The sequence below is a fragment of the Labrus bergylta genome, chromosome 7 (assembly GCF_963930695.1).
Source record: "Labrus bergylta chromosome 7, fLabBer1.1, whole genome shotgun sequence".
Classification (NCBI taxonomy): Eukaryota; Metazoa; Chordata; class Actinopteri; order Labriformes; family Labridae; genus Labrus; species Labrus bergylta.
Window position 1 is genome coordinate 2324764 of NC_089201.1, and position 18248 is coordinate 2343011.

At 38.7% G+C, this 18248-nt stretch overlaps 1 protein-coding gene across 2 annotated transcripts in view; it reads left to right on the forward strand.

Moving 5' to 3' along the window:
• Positions 1-18248, forward strand: part of ppfibp2b (PPFIA binding protein 2b) — a 70127-nt gene that overhangs the window by 17210 nt on the left and 34669 nt on the right. For both annotated transcript variants that reach the window (XM_065956500.1, XM_065956501.1), the window contains exons 4-5: positions 10719-10805; positions 14188-14301. In XM_065956500.1, coding sequence (XP_065812572.1) covers positions 10719-10805; positions 14188-14301 — 201 coding nt within the window. The remainder of the gene's footprint in view (positions 1-10718; positions 10806-14187; positions 14302-18248) is intronic.

Genomic DNA, 18248 nt, shown 5'->3' on the forward strand with positions numbered 1-18248 from the left:
TCAAATAAGTATTTTTTTCTGTTGTGGGGAAAACATTCTTTGCTTATTTTTAAATAGCATTAGTTACTCATTATAAATAAAGGAACAAAAGGAGTCAGTCAATTGTGTGAAACCTGCCAGTTCGGTCGTAATAATTGGCTCACATGCACCACATGACGGTCAGTAGCGCAGAGCCGAAGAAGAGACCTCCTAATGCTCAAATAGTAAGAAGGATGAGTCAGGCCAAAAGTTAACCCAGATAAAAGCCAAAGTAATGTTGAGGAGGAAACCAAAGGAAATGAAGTGAATCCCTCACCACATTTAAGCTGCCTGTTCGCCTTTAAGTGCGTTATTTCTAATGGCTGTCTGAAAAGATCATCTTTCTTGAGTCGGGTATGGCTGCATCCTGGCGCTCTCTCGTCTGTGTGCTCTCGTCTCGTGCTCTGGCGCCCCGCTCCTCCAGAAATTTACAACGGCAAGTGCGCTGGGTCAAGAAGCAGTTTTACGAACTCGCGCATTAATTAATATTTACAGTGTATGATTACGTCAAGTCAAGTCAACTTTATTTATATAGCACATGTATAACAGCCGAGGCAGACCAAAGTGCTGTACAGTAAATTAAGCAAAATACATTACATCCAAAACATCATAAAGACACGTAAAAGCAAAAATGAAAAGTAATTAAAACACAAAACAATAGTAAAAGTTCTAGTCGACACTGCTGCTGGGATAAAACACTCAACTAGAAAGAAAAGCCAAGGAAATCCAATAATTCAAACATTACCATCGCGCCAAAAGAAGATAAGAGTGTAGAAGACGGTGAAGAAGATGGAGTCACTCGCCCGAGGTTTACAAGAAGCCCAAATGAATGAATGAATGAAAAGACATTCAAATGAGTCACACAGAGGGAGAGAGTTAGAGCGACGTTTGTTTCAACAGCTGAACCGGCGCTGCTGATTGAGCTGTGTGATTATATATAACTCAAAAAGCACATATACATATAGAATGGCGAAATTGCTTATTTTTTATTTAGTCTTTAGCACCTAGTGTGTTTGTAATATATCACATGTACACTACAGATATTTACGGAGCTTTATGTTGCAAATGAGAAGCTTCCAGGCGAGAGCACACAGACGAGAGAGCGCCAGGCTGCAGACATACAGTCTTGTCTTTCTTTACTTGAATTTCAACTGAAGAGCAATAATCCACATGTTGGCCTTCTTTGGAGTAAGATCATATTGAAGTAGAGCTCATACATGTTTTTCTTTATGCTAAGGATTATGGCGAGAGTGATGATTTCACAATACATCCCAAATAATCTGTTGCAGGCGTTCCTCTAGTTAAACAATCTGGTTGGAGATTCTTATCCTCTTCTTGTTTTTTACACTACGGAGGACAGATATCATATTTTGCTTTTCAATCCCACATCCAGGTATAAAAGTACAAACTCAGTAAGTAGACGTGTACATATATAGGTTCACGTTGACCTTTATCCATGTGCTGTGTGTGTGTGTGTGTGTGTGTGTGTGTGTGTGTGTGTGTGTGTGTGTGTGTGTGTGTGTGTGTGTGTGTGTGTGTGTGTGTGTGTGTGTGTGTGTGTGTGTGAAAGAGAGGGAGAGAGAGAGTAAGAGAGAACACAGGCCAAGACTCAGACATAAACAGATGACAGAGAAAGAAGAGAAACCTCCCACCACCCACCTCTTTTCTGGGCTCGGCCATTTGGCTGTCAGACCGGCCATAGCAAGAAGAGAGAAGAAAAGAGGGGGAGCAACTGAGAAGTAAAGAAGAGAGGAAGGGAGAGAGTCGAGAAAAGAGAGAAGTGATAGGAGTTAAAAGAGGAGAAAGAGAGAAAAGAATGTAACAACTCAACTCTGAACACAGAGAGAGAGAGAGGAGGTACAGAGAAACAAGAGAGTGTCTGAGTGAAGAAAAAAAAAAGAGGGTGAAAGTGAGGAAACATAAAGAGGAGAAAGAGTAGGAGAAGGAGAAGCACAAAGCAGCGACAGAAAAGGAAGGAGAGGAGTACTGTAGGAGGAGGGGGGACAATCCAGGGGGAGTTGTCTAACTTAGAAGGCAGGCATCGTAAAACGCCCTCCTCCACAGCTGTTACCATCGCAGTCACACACACACACACACACACAATCACACTCAGACTTTCATTACAGTGCTCACATGCTACAGCAGTCTGCAAACCAAAGACTCTCACTTTGCCCGGTGTTTGGGCCGTGCTCACACATCCTCACATGCACAGGGTGTGAGTGAGTCAGAAACACAGAGAGAGGCAGGGCAGCAATGGGCTGGGACCATGGAGACTCCCATTGACTTCTACCGGCACTTTTCTTGGCTTAAAAAGGTGAGCACATGTGACATTTTCACTCCTTTTTAATTATTTTTCATCACTCTCCTTGCATAACATTGATGCGGTTGGATTGGAGTACTGCTCTGATTGAGGAGGGGAACTCCTCTGTCCCTGTGAGAACTATCTCACCAGCACAGACTCATGTTATTGTCCTCTTCTTATTGTGTTTCTTCCTACCAGCAGACTGTTGAAAGCTGCTTTTTCCTTTAACTCAAGAGCTGGGCTGCATCCTCAACTTTTTGCGGTGTTGTTAGGCCATGTTGTGTGTGTGTTCGTGTGTGTGGAGGCATGCATCACAAGGACTGTGTTATCACATAAGAAGTTTTATCCATCGGCTGATTGTTGTTGACAAAGCAGTGTCTGATACTGCTAGATTCAATCAAAGACAGACTCTGTGCTGCTGTTTAGACCTGAACTTTTCAGGATTAAGAGGCTTCTGGCCGTGTTGTTGTGTTGTCTGGAGTCATGTAGGCAGACTGATGTAGATATAAATCAGTGCCTTCCTGTATATGTCTTTTTGTGAGTTTACTTTATACTTGGCTTAATACTTAACTTGAAGACCTTAGAAGATATATCGATGTAATTTTTATCTAATTATTTAATGGAATTTGCACAGTGACCTTTGAACTGAGCTTGACTGTATATTCAAATTGATGATGAAAAAAAAAAGTACTCTGAGCTCCAAATCTAACGTTAAAAATGCAATGGAGTCACCTTGATGCATCTTTGTGTTCTTATAGTTTGAACTTTCACTTGTGTTTAGAGAGTTGTTCATGTAGTGTGCAAAACCTTAATGACATAATGCAGGTGTGGGCTTGCACGATATTAGGAACATTGCCATATGCAATCACATATGTAGTGTATATTGACTGAGTCTTATGTGAAGTCAATATTGATCTCAATCTTTTATATGGATCTGGTTACTGTTTTACTCTCAATGTTTGCAAGAAACATAACTTCTAGACTATTGCGATGTTATTTTTTAAAATGCATCTAAATCTGACCTTTCTCACCGTATCACTGCTTATACTGTAAGGGACAACCAAGAACCATAGAGTTAGATTAGATTAGAAAAAGAGTTGTCCTTGGTTGTTGCTTCTTTTTTGGTTACATTTTGATGTCATGTCATTTTGATGTCATGTTGACCCCTTGAAAAAGAGATGGTACATCTCAAGGGGTTTATCCTAGTAAATGCATTTTTCAAAAATAACCAAAAACTTAAAAGTGCACACTAAAGCCATTACTCACAGTTTCTCTGTCTATGCCCTTCTTCATGTTTGTTAAATGTCCATGTGTGAACATCATGGTCCCTCTGAATTAAAAAAAAAACTCAACAAGCATTTTTTTTACAACACTACACGAGCATCAATTACCCTGAAGGAAGCAGATCGCTAGCTTAAGCTTTATTTGACTGCATGAAAAGGGTGTGAAAGCATGGTCATTATACCAACCCTCCATCAAATGGGTAGAATGTGCACATGTACTGAGAAAGCATTGCTTGTTTACATACAATTATTAGGCTTTTTTATCAGGATAAATACAGACTCTTATTGCGATAACAATGAAATTGCGATTAATTGTGCAGCCTAATGCAAACTTAGCAAAACTTTTTCTCTTAGCCATGTCAAGACGCATTTAAGATACTTACCAGCTGTGGCTCAGAAGGTAGAGTCAGTTGTCTCTCATCTGGAAGGTCAGGGGTTCAATTCCCAGCTCCTGCACCAACATGTCCGATGTCTCCTTCTGATGGTCACTTTACATAGCAGCCTCTACCATCAGTGTGTGAATGTGTAGGTGTGACCTGCGCTGTAAAAGAGCTTTCAGTGGTCAGAAGAATAGAAAATCGCTATACAAGCTCAAGTCCATTAAATTCATTAACCATTTCCAAAGATTCTTCTCTACTTCAGGTACATGGATGAAGTTGATAAACACGTGTGAGTATAGGAATAGTTGTGCTTGTAACAAAGGGACTAGAGGTCAGATAAAGTCATTCTTGGTGTCCCAGTGACTCAGTAGCAGTTCAGATGATGTTGAAGAGAGAATGTAAAATCTGTTCTGCATTCCTGCTTCAAGCAAGTTTCCTGTCCCGTGTTTTATTGTATCCAGCTCATCTTTAATCAGCAAATGATGTTTTATCATGTGATATCTGAGAGCTGAAAATCCTCTGTGTGGGCCTGTGCTTTCAAAAGCTTCTTGATCCCTGCTACTAAAAGCCTTAGTTTTTCTTGTAGTTAAAGCATACTGTAGGGAAGGGCAATATGGATAAAACATAATATTTTTTGAAAATAAAGACTTTTGACAAACATTTGCTGTGGTATTGGCTTACAAAATTTACAAACACATTTACAAAATTGCTAACAGAATCCTTCATGCATGCATCACATCAAATCCAGAGCCACCAATTACTCACAAATCTAAACAAACTCCTGCACACTGTGTCATTTGCAGTCAAGTCAGAAACATTTTGTTACAAATTTTTTTTTGCAATTCAGACATTGCTCACCCTCTTTCTCTTGTATCGGCTTTGGTTTAAAAATATGACTGAAGATCTGAAGGTTTTTTTAAGCTTTGGTACTTTTTGATACTATGGATCATTAAACCTTAAGATGTAGGATCAAAAAATATATAAGAACACGACACATTTTATAAGTTCTTGATGAAAAACAATTGATTAGATTTTTAGATATTTGTATCCCGGAGGATACAACGTCCAGATAGGGGTAAAAAAGTGGTACATTTTGTCACATTTATACTTTTTACTATTATTATATTATAAATAATACAAAAGTTTTAAATATTGATTACTCTTAATTTTACTTTAATTGTGTTTTACTGGTTAGTTAACTGATGTTTAATGGATGGACTCTGTCACTGGTCAAAATGTAATAAGTATACGGTCACCACATGGGTGGTAATATAAAAACAGAAAGATATTTAATTTAATTAATTTAATTTAATTTTAATTTTCTAATTTTTTTAAATTCAAAGATTAGATTTGTAACTACTGTTTACAACAATATATTTGAATAACCACAGTTCAGTTTTTTTCAGTTTGTTTTTATTTTATTTTATATGCAAAAATTGATTAAAAGATGCAAATAAATTATTTATAAAATGTTTTCAAAGTTGGTACATGAACTTTTAAACGAAGAGGGGGAAGTGTTGAAATGGTTCCCTCAACAGAAAATGTATCCTGGGAGGTGGAGAGAAAACAAACATGAAACTGTGTTCTTTCAGCCCAGATACAATAGAGAACAGAAATTCATTCATTTCACAAAATATTTAACCGTGTCTGCCCATTTAAGGGATAACAATATCAGGAATAATATTTCACTATCTAATTTCAAACCTGCACATACAGCTGATTGAAATTCGGTAATAATGTGGTAACTCTTATGTTACAAATAACTAAACATATTCAATGTAATGTGAAACAGATAGCAATTTTAAAATCCAAGTTTTGTAAAACTGTCATAGTCTAACATAACACACTAACAATATGCATTACTTTAACTTTGTGTGCAATCCTGTCAGTGGAGTCTGCATTTATAATTGTCAAAGTCCATGTGAGACCATCATTGCACTGTATGTGCAGGCTGAGAAAATGATAAAAGGAATTAACATTTTCCTATAATATCAAGACAATTAAACCATGTGTAGTTTAAGTATTTATTCTCAATCGAAAAAAATAATATGGCAGTATTGCACCCCTTAGAAATCCATACCACCAATCTTCCTTGGAATGCACTCTCCCAGTTCACAGGACTTGTTCATTGTCAAGCTGTGTTCAGTCAGTAATCTCTATGGCAGCGTCTTTAGATTCGATTTAGAGACACAGTGGTGTGACTCGAGAGAGACGAGCTAATGTGTTCCACACGCTCCAGGACCAAATCAAACTGACACACAGCGCTAAATAAGCACCAATGAATGTAACAATATGTTGTTTTCTACCACAGAACATGTTTGAGTGCCTCACTCACAACAAGAAATTCAGGTTGCAGAGAAATATTATAACAGAGATAGAAGGGGTTCGGCATAGTTACTGGATATAAGAATCTGATACAGTATATGATATCCTAAGTACTGCACATTTACAATAGAGAACGTGTTTGTGAGTCATTAAAAGTAGGCGCTGTCCTGTATGTTGTCATGGATTTATAGACAGTTGGATCATGAACAGTCGTGTATGTCATCAGGATCCCTCCCACTCCACTGGACTGAGCTCCAACACTTAAAAAACTGCCCGGCTTCAGAGACCTAAAAAATCCCCCCGTCCAGATGGCTTCTCTTAGAAAAAATGTTTACAGCTTCAACTTCTGCACTCTCATTATACCTTCTATAGCTGCAGGATGTCGACATTGTTGAAGAAAGAAGTTAATATTGTTTGACTCTAATTGTATGGTCATCAGTCTTTAAAAAATGTCCACAGCAGTGATTATCTGACCTGTGTTCTATCCGACTACATCTCATGGACTGTATGTAACAATATGTGTATAGTTTACACACTGTCTCCTTCCTCCCTGACCCGGGCAATCCACCAGACGATGACAGACAGATAGAACCAGCCTGGTCCCTTTTATCAACTCTTTTAAGTACCCTGCTTCTCTACAGTCTGATGGGAATATCTGTGATTACAACATATTTTCAAATACTTCTCTCTTCTCTTCTCCCACTGGAGTAACAAACTGAAAACCAGTGTAGCCATATTGCCAAAATAAATAATATGAGTTGAAGTTAACTTTCAGACAAACACTGCTCTTTTTGGTACATTTAGTGACAGCTAATCCAAACAGGATTAACTCTCTTTTAATCTCACACTTTCCTTCTCTCCTTCCCTCTCATTTTTACTTCAAGTGTACAGAATGTTAATATGTACAATGTGCCCATATGGTCTTTGTCTGCAGTATACAAACTCTGAACTTAATGACCCCAGCTATAGACAGAACATCAAGGATAACATGCTGACATGAATTTCAGGTCTTCTGTCTGTGTTCCTGGATAAACAGTTCTCAGTTAGTGTTACATTGTTCTTATACTTTGGGCTGACAAGCTAAGGTTGAAACTTCTACAAGAACATTGATAATTGCTTTTTGGTTATGTGTAATACTTTTAACCATGGCCACTGCGGTTGGTGTCTGACAGAGTGAGTTACGTCATGCTGCAGAAACAGCCTTTTGTTTTTATTTTCCACTGCAAATATTCACAGTGAGTGATATATTTACTGTAAAAAGACAGCACTATTAGTTGTTTAAGGCGTTGCTTTGTCCACAGGGGGTTGCCAGAATCTAAGCAAACTGAAAGTTCCTCACAGTAGCTTCAACATGGTATTCATAAAGTTGGTTGTCCACTTATTGTAAAATCTGCATTTCTATCCTATACTTCTTCATTTTGCATGTAAAAGTATTTTTGACCAAATTGCTCCCAAAGACAAGTCCTATAGTGTTTGAAGTTATGATGGTGCCTTATGAGGCATGTCAGAAGTGAATGAATAGTTAGCACCATGTAAGAGCAGTCCATTCTGTATTAACTTTTACTGTTCTTTCTAAATAAGATATGAGGAAAGGAAATATTTGTGAAATATCGCTTTAGGTGGTCTTGAACCTTGAACTTGAATCTTGCTCTACAATCTCCGCAGTTTTTTTTCTATGGTAAGCATCAGATAAGACTTTGAGTTAAAAGCTTTGAATACAGATGTTTACATTCTTGCTTTCAAAACTGGGTCATCATCTTGACAACAGGAAGGGCCTCTTATTCACACTTTGCAAATAGCACATGGACATGTTATCCTTTTCTGGACTCTCATAACCATAAACGCTGTGGGGTTCAGTGTCTTGCCCAAGGACACTTCAACATGGACTACAGGAGCTGGGGATCAAACCATGTGTTTATTTTTTCTGGACTCTGTTATTGTAATGCTCTTGATTCTGGCATTAGCAAGCGTAACATCTAAAGTCTGCAAAGAATTCAAAACACTGCTGCCAGGCTTTCAGCGCCTCGCAAGAGAACTGACCACATTACACCGTCCTTGCTTCCCTTTGCTGGCTACCTGTGAGGTTTGTTTGTTTTTGAAGCTTTAAATGGCCAGGCCTCACCCTATATCTGGGATTTGCAAACTCACTTTGAGCCTGACCGCTGCCTTGATCTTCCAGCACGACCATTCTAATGAAAATGTTCAACTTTTTTGAAGCCGAAAATTTTTCATGAAAATTTTCAACTTTTTTGAAGCAGAATTGTTTTCAACTTTTTTGAAGCCGAAAATTTTTCATGAAAATTTTCAACTTTTTTGAAGCCGAAAATTTTCTACTTTAAACTCGACTGGTCTCAACAAGTGACCAAGCCTTGCAGTTTGAGTCCCTCACCTCAGGGACTCCTTGCCTTGAGATGTCAGGCAGGCAGTGTCCTTTTTAAAATGTCTTCTTCAAACAAATGTCTTCTTCAAACTGATGTTCGGGTCTTATCTGTTTGATTTCCTTTATTTATTGGTAATTGGTAATATTGTTTTCACTATTTTGCCTTGTTTAAATTGTAAAGCACTTTGTAACTTGTTCTACTTGTTCAAGTCTATATACATATGGTTATTATTATTGTAACATGTTGATCAGGGTTATTCACTTTACCTGTCAGTGGTCACAATGTTATGGCTGATATGGTGTAACCCCATGACTCACTTCCATCAGTTCTGGTCTGATTTTTCAACACTTCCTGAGGGACACATCTGCCTTTTAAACTGCTAAATGCTCCACTTTGTTCACAAGCAAATCATTGACACAGCTGGGGGCAGAGCTGGTGGCATATAAAAGGTTATCAGAGCTTCCTTGGAAACAGCTTTTTGAAAACAAGGTGGATTCTCGAGAAAGATTCAACCGGAACAGTGAAGTTGCAGGCTGTAAAACCAATGAGCTGAAACATTTTCAAAGAGCTAATTTGAACTGCAGAGTTAGAGGATGACTTTAAGGGAGTCTTAATGGGCAACAGCTTTCAACAACTACAGTATATGCACATAGAGTATTTAGATCTGTTTTGCATGAGAACATAGAAACATGTGTTCATCTTAAAATATTCTTAAAATGTAAAAAAAAAAACGTGTTAAGATCTTCTTGACAATATGACTGTAATAAATGTGTCAACTGTATTCTGTTCCTTAAGGAAAGAAAACAAATGTCTTGGCCAAATCATCAGTCCAAGGAAGCCAGTCTGTTTGTCTGATGAATATTTAAGTTCTTAAGACTTGTATTTTTTTTTCATTTTATAATATGATGAACTACGCTTTGACTTAATGCATGTTGCACTGGAGATTTGTTGGTTTCTGATTTATGTGGCGACTGTTGAGCTTTTCGTCTGCTCTGCAGCTGAGAGAAGCAGAAACTATCCTCCTATAATGTCCAGGCTTCTCGACCAGATAATGTCTTCCTCTCTCTCTCTCTCTCAGTTTCCTTGTTAACAGCAGCAGCAGGCCGAGGAGTCAGCAGTTTTGGACACACACACACACACACTCAAAGACAGGATAATCTGACTCTGAAGAGAGAAATGGAAACTCAATTTACTACATCATCTAAGCTTAACATCATTTAAAGTAGTCTTGCTTGTTTTTTTTATTTTTTGCATCCTGAGCTGCAGTACACATTTTTCTGCCATATTCTTAAAAGCTGTATGAACCCCCAAACTGGCAAAATTACATCTGACCATCTGACCAAAAGAAATCAGTGCTTTGTCGTGCTGGTGCAATTTTATATAACATGAGGTTGCTATTCCTAGACAGAGCCTGACACAGCTCTTTCTCTTTCACTAGGACGTCTGGCTTTTAAAAAAGTTTCCATTTCAGCTTTTTTTTAGACATTTTTGTTGCCACTGTAGTGGACACAGTTGTTTGGTTTTGTGAAAATCATTTCACAAGCTGTGGAGAACATGTTGCCATTTCATGCTGTGGTAACAGTGGATAAGTGAGAGTCAGTAAAGTCAGATGATCGCTGATAACCCTTCATCATGTGCTTTCAGAGGAATCTCTCTATGTGAACAGCAGCATCTCTGTTCCTTAGTTGTGCAGGAGGAGTGTGTTAGCATTTTGTGCCCAGATTGGTCCTGCACATCAGTGGACCAACATCACATCTGCCTGTATAAATGTATTACACTCTATAACTGTATAACAGAAAAACAGGCAACGTCAGCTTGGACTACAATTGTCTTCCTTTGCATCCTGTACTTTGCAAAATGGCTACATAACCATTTTCTGAAAGGCTTCTAAGTGGCATTCAGTCATATTGGATTGGTGGATGCTACACATTAGGGATTGATTTTCTTCACACAACATGGCTTAAATTCCCTTTACAAATAGTAACACTCAGTTGTTTTAACTCATTTTCATTTCTGTGCCTTTAACCAGGTGAACCTCTGCACTCCGGCCAACAATGAGACCTACCAAGAAAGACTGCTTCGCCTAGAGGGAGACAAGGAGTCTCTGGTGCTACAGGTGTGTGTGTGTGTGTGTGTGTGTGTGTCATTGTTTTTGAGGCTGTTGCTGCTTCTTTCACAGTTTGTTTCTCTGAAGTGTAAATCATTAGTGCATGAATCGGTTCGAACAAGTTCTCTTTACTTAGATAGTCGCAGAAAATCAAAGCCCACATTCAAATTAAATGATAAATGATGACTTTATAGCGCATTTCTAAATTTCCCTCTACTCGAAGTGCTTTTACACCGCAGGTCACACCTACACATTCACACACTGATGGTAGAGGCTGCTTTATAAAGTGTCCATCAGTATTAACTCATCCATTCATACACCACCAATGAAGCAGTGTGAGCTGCTTTGTGTTAAGTGTCTTGCCCAAGGACACATCAGACATGTAGCTGCAGGAGCTGGGGATTGAACCCCAAACCTTATGATTGAGAAACATACAACTCTACCACCTGAGCCACCAAAGACAGTTTTCTAACATCAGAATCAGATGGCCAAGTATGGCCCACAAGGAATTTAACTTTGGTGAACTGTGCTCTCTTATGTACAGGTACAACATTAAATATCAACAGTAAACATAATAAGAAAAGACTAATATTTACATGACTAAATATGAAACAGTACAGTGGTGAATAGTGCAAAAGATGATGAAGTAACATGATAAGTAAAATGCAGTTATGTGACAGATGAGTCAATTAAGATGTCAATTACAGTATTTACATAAATAAGTGTGTGTACCGTATTTTCCGCACTATAAGGCGCACTTAAAAGCCTTTAATTTTCTCAAAAAACGACAGTGCGCCTTATAATCCGGAGCGCCTTATATATGGATCAGTTGGTTAATTGGTTGATCCATACTGGTTGTACACGGCGCTCAGCGACACTGACTCGGATAATGACGAGAGGGAGCCGGGCATGTTGGATGCCGTACTCGCCCAACTGTTCAATTCGGACACTGAAGAAGAAGAATTCGAGGGATTCGTGGACGGGGAATGAACTGAAAAAGTGAGCTTTACGTGTTATACGTAACTGAACATTGTTGAGTTATGCACTAACGTTTGAATTAGCGGTATCAGACTGTGTTTCTTTTACGTGTTTACAACTGAACAAGGCTGGGAGATATTGTGAATATGCACATTAACGTTTGAACAACGTTGAGTTATTGTGAATGCACTACGTATAAAACGTAGTTTTATACGTATTTATATTTATATATTCACAATATCTCCCAGCCTTGTTCAGTTGTAAACACGTTCTATTCTATGCGCCTTATAATCCGGTGCGCCCTATATATGAAAACAGTTCTAAAATAGGCCATTCATTGAAGGTGCGCCTTATAATCCGGTGCGCCTTATAGTGCGGAAAATACGGTATATTATCATTTAAATTAAATAATATATATATACATATATGTATATTCACAGTGATGGTTGGTTTAGAGTCATTGTCATACAAAACCAGTATCAGTGAATGCCTCTGTTAGAAACCTAAAACGCAGCATTGCATATGAGCTTGTACAGCCACCTGTGCATGACCTTTAATGTCCCTGGTTCACTTGTAACTGGGAACTTGTGATCATTTTTATTCCAATGTTTGTTGTCAACCTCATTTGTTATGGGTTTAAATAAAGGTAAAAAAAAGACAACTGTTTGAATTTAAAACAGCAGAGTTGTTTTTGTCTGGTTCCACTCCTGCCAAAACCAAGTGTAAACATCACAATCAACTGGAATCACATCTTCAATCACTTATGTTCAGTTAGTTGTGTTCTAAGATTATTTCTGTGTATTTTGACAATGTCATTTTCCATCCTTTCTGTGTGTAAATAAGCTCGTTACCTATCTCTTATCTTCGTACTTTTTCATGTTATTTCAAAACAAAACATGCCCCGACACCTCAGACTGTCTTTGCATGCGTTCACTGACGGCATATTGAGTAACTATCACCAACAGCTCTGCTGTGGAAAGCAGAAGATTATAACCCTGTACCCTGCATGGTGTCAACAGGCTCTCTGTGCTCTTAGATCATTTTAATAACTGCTTCATACAGCTGTGATTTCCACAATCAGCCTTCACATTCCTCCTCCTTCAAACACTGTTTTTAAACTGTCCCTCAGGCTCTCATCACCTGTGTGTTTGTGTGTTTGTTTTCCACTCTCAGTCTATGTGAGTTTATCTTACTTAAATGTTTAAGTGCATCACCCACCTGGTGGACGCTTTTTATGAAGTTGACAAAGAGTCCATATTTTATGTCTAACCTCCTCCAATGCTCACACACGCCTACTTGTTACACATTCCTCAACGGAGACCTGCTGTGATTGGCTGATATATAAGGTGACCGGGGCTTATTTTTCCTGACAGAAGATTTGACTGGTTGTTGAAAGGTTCCCATCTTCAAGTTTCTTTGCTTGCTATTTTCTCTCCACCTTTCAGAACTTGTTATTTAAGTTGTTAGCATGTGCTCACTCTGTCACGCAGTAAGGAACTTTCACTTTTTTTTGTGTGTGTGAAACTCAGTAGCAGAGCACAGAGAGGTAAGGGTATTTGTTTACAACAAAGTGAATTCCTACTGTTTAAAAGTCATGCATTGTCTTTAATGTTTGTGGTAGTACACCCTTATATAGCGTATTAGTAGTTTACTTTTTTTTTTCTGATGAAGCATTCTTACAGTTAATGTTACTCATTCATTTACTTGTTCATGGATCAGAGAGTCATTGCAAGGAATCTCTTGACACACTCTTCCTGATCATTCTCTTGTCTCCTCCCTGTGACCACACACGTCTCTGTTTTCTTTGAAATCTGGATCTTGATACATGTTGAGCCCTACACTTTAGAGGAGGTGCTTTATTGCCTGAGCACGGTGAGACAGGATGTGGCTACAAGGGTAAAAGTCGGGGAAGCTGAAGTGACAGAAAATCAGCTGCTGTCAAAGGGAGTTGGCAAAGTTTAGGAGAACAGGAGAACATCAAAAGCTGTTTGTGTGCGTGTGTTGAGAGAGAAAGTGAGAGAAAAGTTGTTTCACTTGACTTTGAGTGTGTTGTTAGGGAGATTTTAGTAAATGTGTAACACATTCCCGAGTGACATGCTGCTGAAAACAGTGTGTGCTTTAGAGTTTAGGTATGCCAGCATCATGAATGTGTTTGTGCTCAGTGTGAAGCAGAGCAGAGACATGATGATGATGATGATGCAGGAATAAAGTGACATTTGAATTTGTGTCTGTGTGAAGTTTGGTATTTGACAAAAGATAAATGATCCTGTATGTGTGAGTGTGTGTGTTCATTCATGCATGTGTGCGTTGGCTTCAGTATGTGATAACAATGGGGTGTTATTTTTGCTGTTGGACAGTTTAGCTCTGCTCAAGCAGTGTGTGACTTGATGATAATGAATGTGTCTCCCATTAGGTGAGCGTTCTGACTGACCAGGTGGAAGCTCAGGGAGAGAAGATCAGAGACCTGGAAAGTTCTCTGGAGGAGCACCGACAAAAACTGGCCTCCACAGAGGAGATGCTTCAACAGGTAATGCACACACACGCACGCACGCACGCACGCACACACACACACACACACACAAACCCTTATATATCGGTAAACCTGATGGTGTTGAACAACAACAGAAGCCTTTTAACAATTTCGACTCAAACTTAAGATGGCAGTATATTACTGGTTCTGTTAAATAAAACATGCATGGGATCATTCACAGACCTCCTGGTGATATAAAACATTCCTGATACTTTCTTGCTGCTTAAAAACAAATCCTGTTAAACTTTGACCATCATTTATTTTTATTTTTTTATTGCACAAAAAAACATAAACATAATAGATCAATGGAAAAACAGACAGTACATAATGATTAGTTAATTAACAAAATATACATTTTGAAAGAAATGTGCTGGAGGAGCCAAATAAACCCAGAGGGGCTTGTCGAGTGGCCCTCCTAATTTGAGAAGTACAGTCCACTTTGTGCTCAGTATTCAAGTTTGAAAGCACCATGAAAAGGAAACAGCGATGTACAAACCAAAAAACTAGTGTGTGGAAAAATAATGCTGGAAATACAAAGTAACTAAGACAGAGACCAAATATAGGAATCATTGTTTATTTGACAATGCATTGTTCTTGTATTTCTTAGACATTTTAATCAACAAAATCTGTATTTATCATTCACCAGTATTCAACTTATGTTGTTTCTGCCCTTTGTAAAGATGTCAGCAAAAATGCCAAGTTTCAGAAATATTTAACTCACCACTTGATGGTTGATTTCACAGGGACTCTTTGTCCTGAACACCCTTAAACGCGGCATTACTTTGTGAAATTATGTGATGAACAGAAATCAAAGAAGACAGAAATGATGCAGCAGCAGATATTTGGATGGTGCATATAGTATTATCCATCTGTCAGATGAGCAGGGGTCACTTTTATTTTATTATGCAGGTTCTGTTAAGACTGAAATTTAAGCAAATTGTTTGTTCAGGTAATTCACTAGACTCTCAGGTTCAAGTTTTAGATGCTTTTTTGGCATGAATGGTGACAACCGTTATTGCCAAAGACCTTTTGTCTCATAAAGTAACAACCAGTAAAGAGCTGCTAAATGTATACATTGTGGCTCTTATGCTAATCAAAGTCTCATTAGATCCTTGTGTGGCTCTGCTGCTGTCACCTGGCACAGGGAGCTTCATGCAGCGGGCAGATGAGGACAAAGTGGACCTCTATTTCTACTTGTTTTACAAATTCTTTCTTCTATAGGTTTCCAATTTTCTAGTTTATGATCGCCTCTCTCACACTGTGGACAAAACAACTTCATCTGGTGGTTTTTCTAGCCAACCCTAAAATTAGTCGGAGGTTTTAAACTGGGGGGGAAGAAATCAGGCCCAATCAAAAAAGTGCCTTTCCATCTTTACAAGAGATCACAGACTAATCAGGGCTCAGTTCACTGATCACAGTTTAGACTCAGTTTGAGTGGTTATTTAAACAACTAAACAATTTAATGTTTCCCATAATAATACAAACACATGTTCTGAAATGTTCCTCATTGAAAAACAATAAAAAAAGTTTAGAAGTCAAGAACTATATTTCCAGAGGTCAGACCCTCCCGTTTTGCATAAGGCATAGCATCTGATGGTCAAAGCCTGAACACAGCAGTTACCAACAGCGGCTTTACTTCTGAGGTCAATGAATGAGTTAATTTAACATTAAAGTAACAAGTTAAGATCAGAAAGGAACCAATCACACTACACACACTAACAGAGTGAGATGAGAGGAAGAACTACAAAACCTGAAGAAGAGGGACAAACAATAAATACATACATCCTCCGAAACACACACACCAACAAATAGTGCCTGTAGCACAGCAGCTATAAAAGTTAAATGTTGCTTCAGACATGATGTGATATATGTTCCTGTAACGGCATGAGCATGTTTCCTTTTTGTCAGCAGTCAGACAGGATGCACACAGTGTGACACAGACGAGCTGGTAGAAGTAAGGTGCTGCTGGAAATGAATAAATAAAGGAGTGGCCATGTTTAGGGCTCTCCTGTTTGACTTTATAATGTCGACCTGCTTTGAGTCCTCACCTGTCCTGATATGTCATGGGCTTTACACCAACAACAACAAATAGTAGCTGTAGGTCACAACACTACAACACACCGTCCTCTCTGGTCAAAACAGGATTAGACAAAAGTCTGTGATGGTCCCTTTTTCATCCAGTTCATGGTCATTCAAAGCTTGAGCCACAAGGAAACTAGACTTAGTTCAAGTTCTTGAAGAGGTTTCATTTGTAATCCAAAAGGTTTCTTCAGGTCCAGCCCATACGTCCAGCCTGACTGGAGGAGCCTCTGTGGGTCATTATTCTGCTAATGGTTGGAACAAATGGACATTTTTCATTTTAGTGCTTTTAAGCAAACTAGCTCAAACACTAAACTAAAAGTAAACTTTGGAAAAGGTGATACTATTAGCATTTAAATATCAACCTTTAAAATAACAGCATATGGTCTCCTCAGTTCCCAGAATGCATACAGTGTTGATACAGGAAGAGGTGATGCAACAGAGTTTGATACACGACACTGTCCAGACTCTTTTTGAAACGTTATGCTAGCATCAAATTTAGGATTGAAATATCATTTTCGAAAAAAAGAATCACATTTCTCAGTTTCAACAATAGATAAGTTGTATTTCTATGCTTTGAAAATCATCACACTGTGTTTTATTTACATTTTACACAACTTCCCAACTTTTTTTGGAACAGGGTTGTACTAAAGGGTTTAATAACAGCCTCACGCACAGGAGTGTTTTGAGCAAATCAACACCTTTTTAACTTGAGAACAAACTTGAACTTACTTGCAGGTTTAAGGAATTGAAAGTTTGAACATCTTCAAGACATTGGAGCTGTTTTACTTGATGTCAGTAATGAGGTCATGAGATCTGCCAGGCTGGGAACAACAAGAGCACATCTCTGTGTATCACAGAATCAACCCTCTGTTTGGACTCCTCAAAAGGCTCTTTGTACTCCCTGTTGTCAAGACATAAGGGGATAAAAGGCCAAAGACCCAAAATAAGTTTTACACCAGGATTGTGACGTTTATCTTCAGCTTTTGTAATCCACTAATCCATGATGTCTGTTCTGAACAAGAACGGCCATGAAAAGAAAATGCAGGAGTCACAAGTGGCTCTTGTTTATTTCTTTATTTATTGCACAATCCTGCTCTCTGTTTGTACCAGTTGTTACTGTAAAACATGATATATATATATATATATACCATGCTGCAGTTACAGTGAAATAGATGCAGTTTCCTTCCTTAATTTTTGCAATCATTGTTGTTTTCTCTGTATGCCACTTTAAACTGAAAGTAGATCTCCACTTTCCACTAAACCTGACCCTCCTTATGGTGACTGGAGGTCTGACTCTCTCTCAATCAATCAGTCTTTATTTGTTTAACTCCAATTCATAAGAAGTGTTATCTCCAGATGCTTTACAAAAGAGCAGGTAAAAGACCATGCTCTTTGTTAAGAAAAATGTGATAGGAGGAGACGGAATAAGACACAGGTAGGATTTCTCCTTTGAATTCCTCACGTTCCCATTGTCCACACTTCCTCGCCGCTGAGGTGGATGTCGGAGCAGGCCGTGCATGAATAAGGACGGCGGTGGTTTAGGGGATGAAACAGTCTGATGGTGGTGGCTGGGAGTCAGGGACGTTGGATGGTAGTGCCAGATCACTTCACTGATGGTCGGGGGAGCTCCGTCTACTGGAGAGTCCAGCCTATGATGGTTTGACCTCCTGGGCTTCTAAAAAAACAGACACAGAAAGGGGTGGGGGGGGGGGGTCCATAGCAGCAGGCTGCCCCTACCAACAATCCATCCATTCTGAAGGTTTTATTGGACTTATCTTTAGCTGTTGTCTCAGTTTGTGTTAGTGTGTGTGTGGGTGGGTGTCTTTCTGTCTGCTTGTTCCCTTTCAAAGCGAATGACAGCT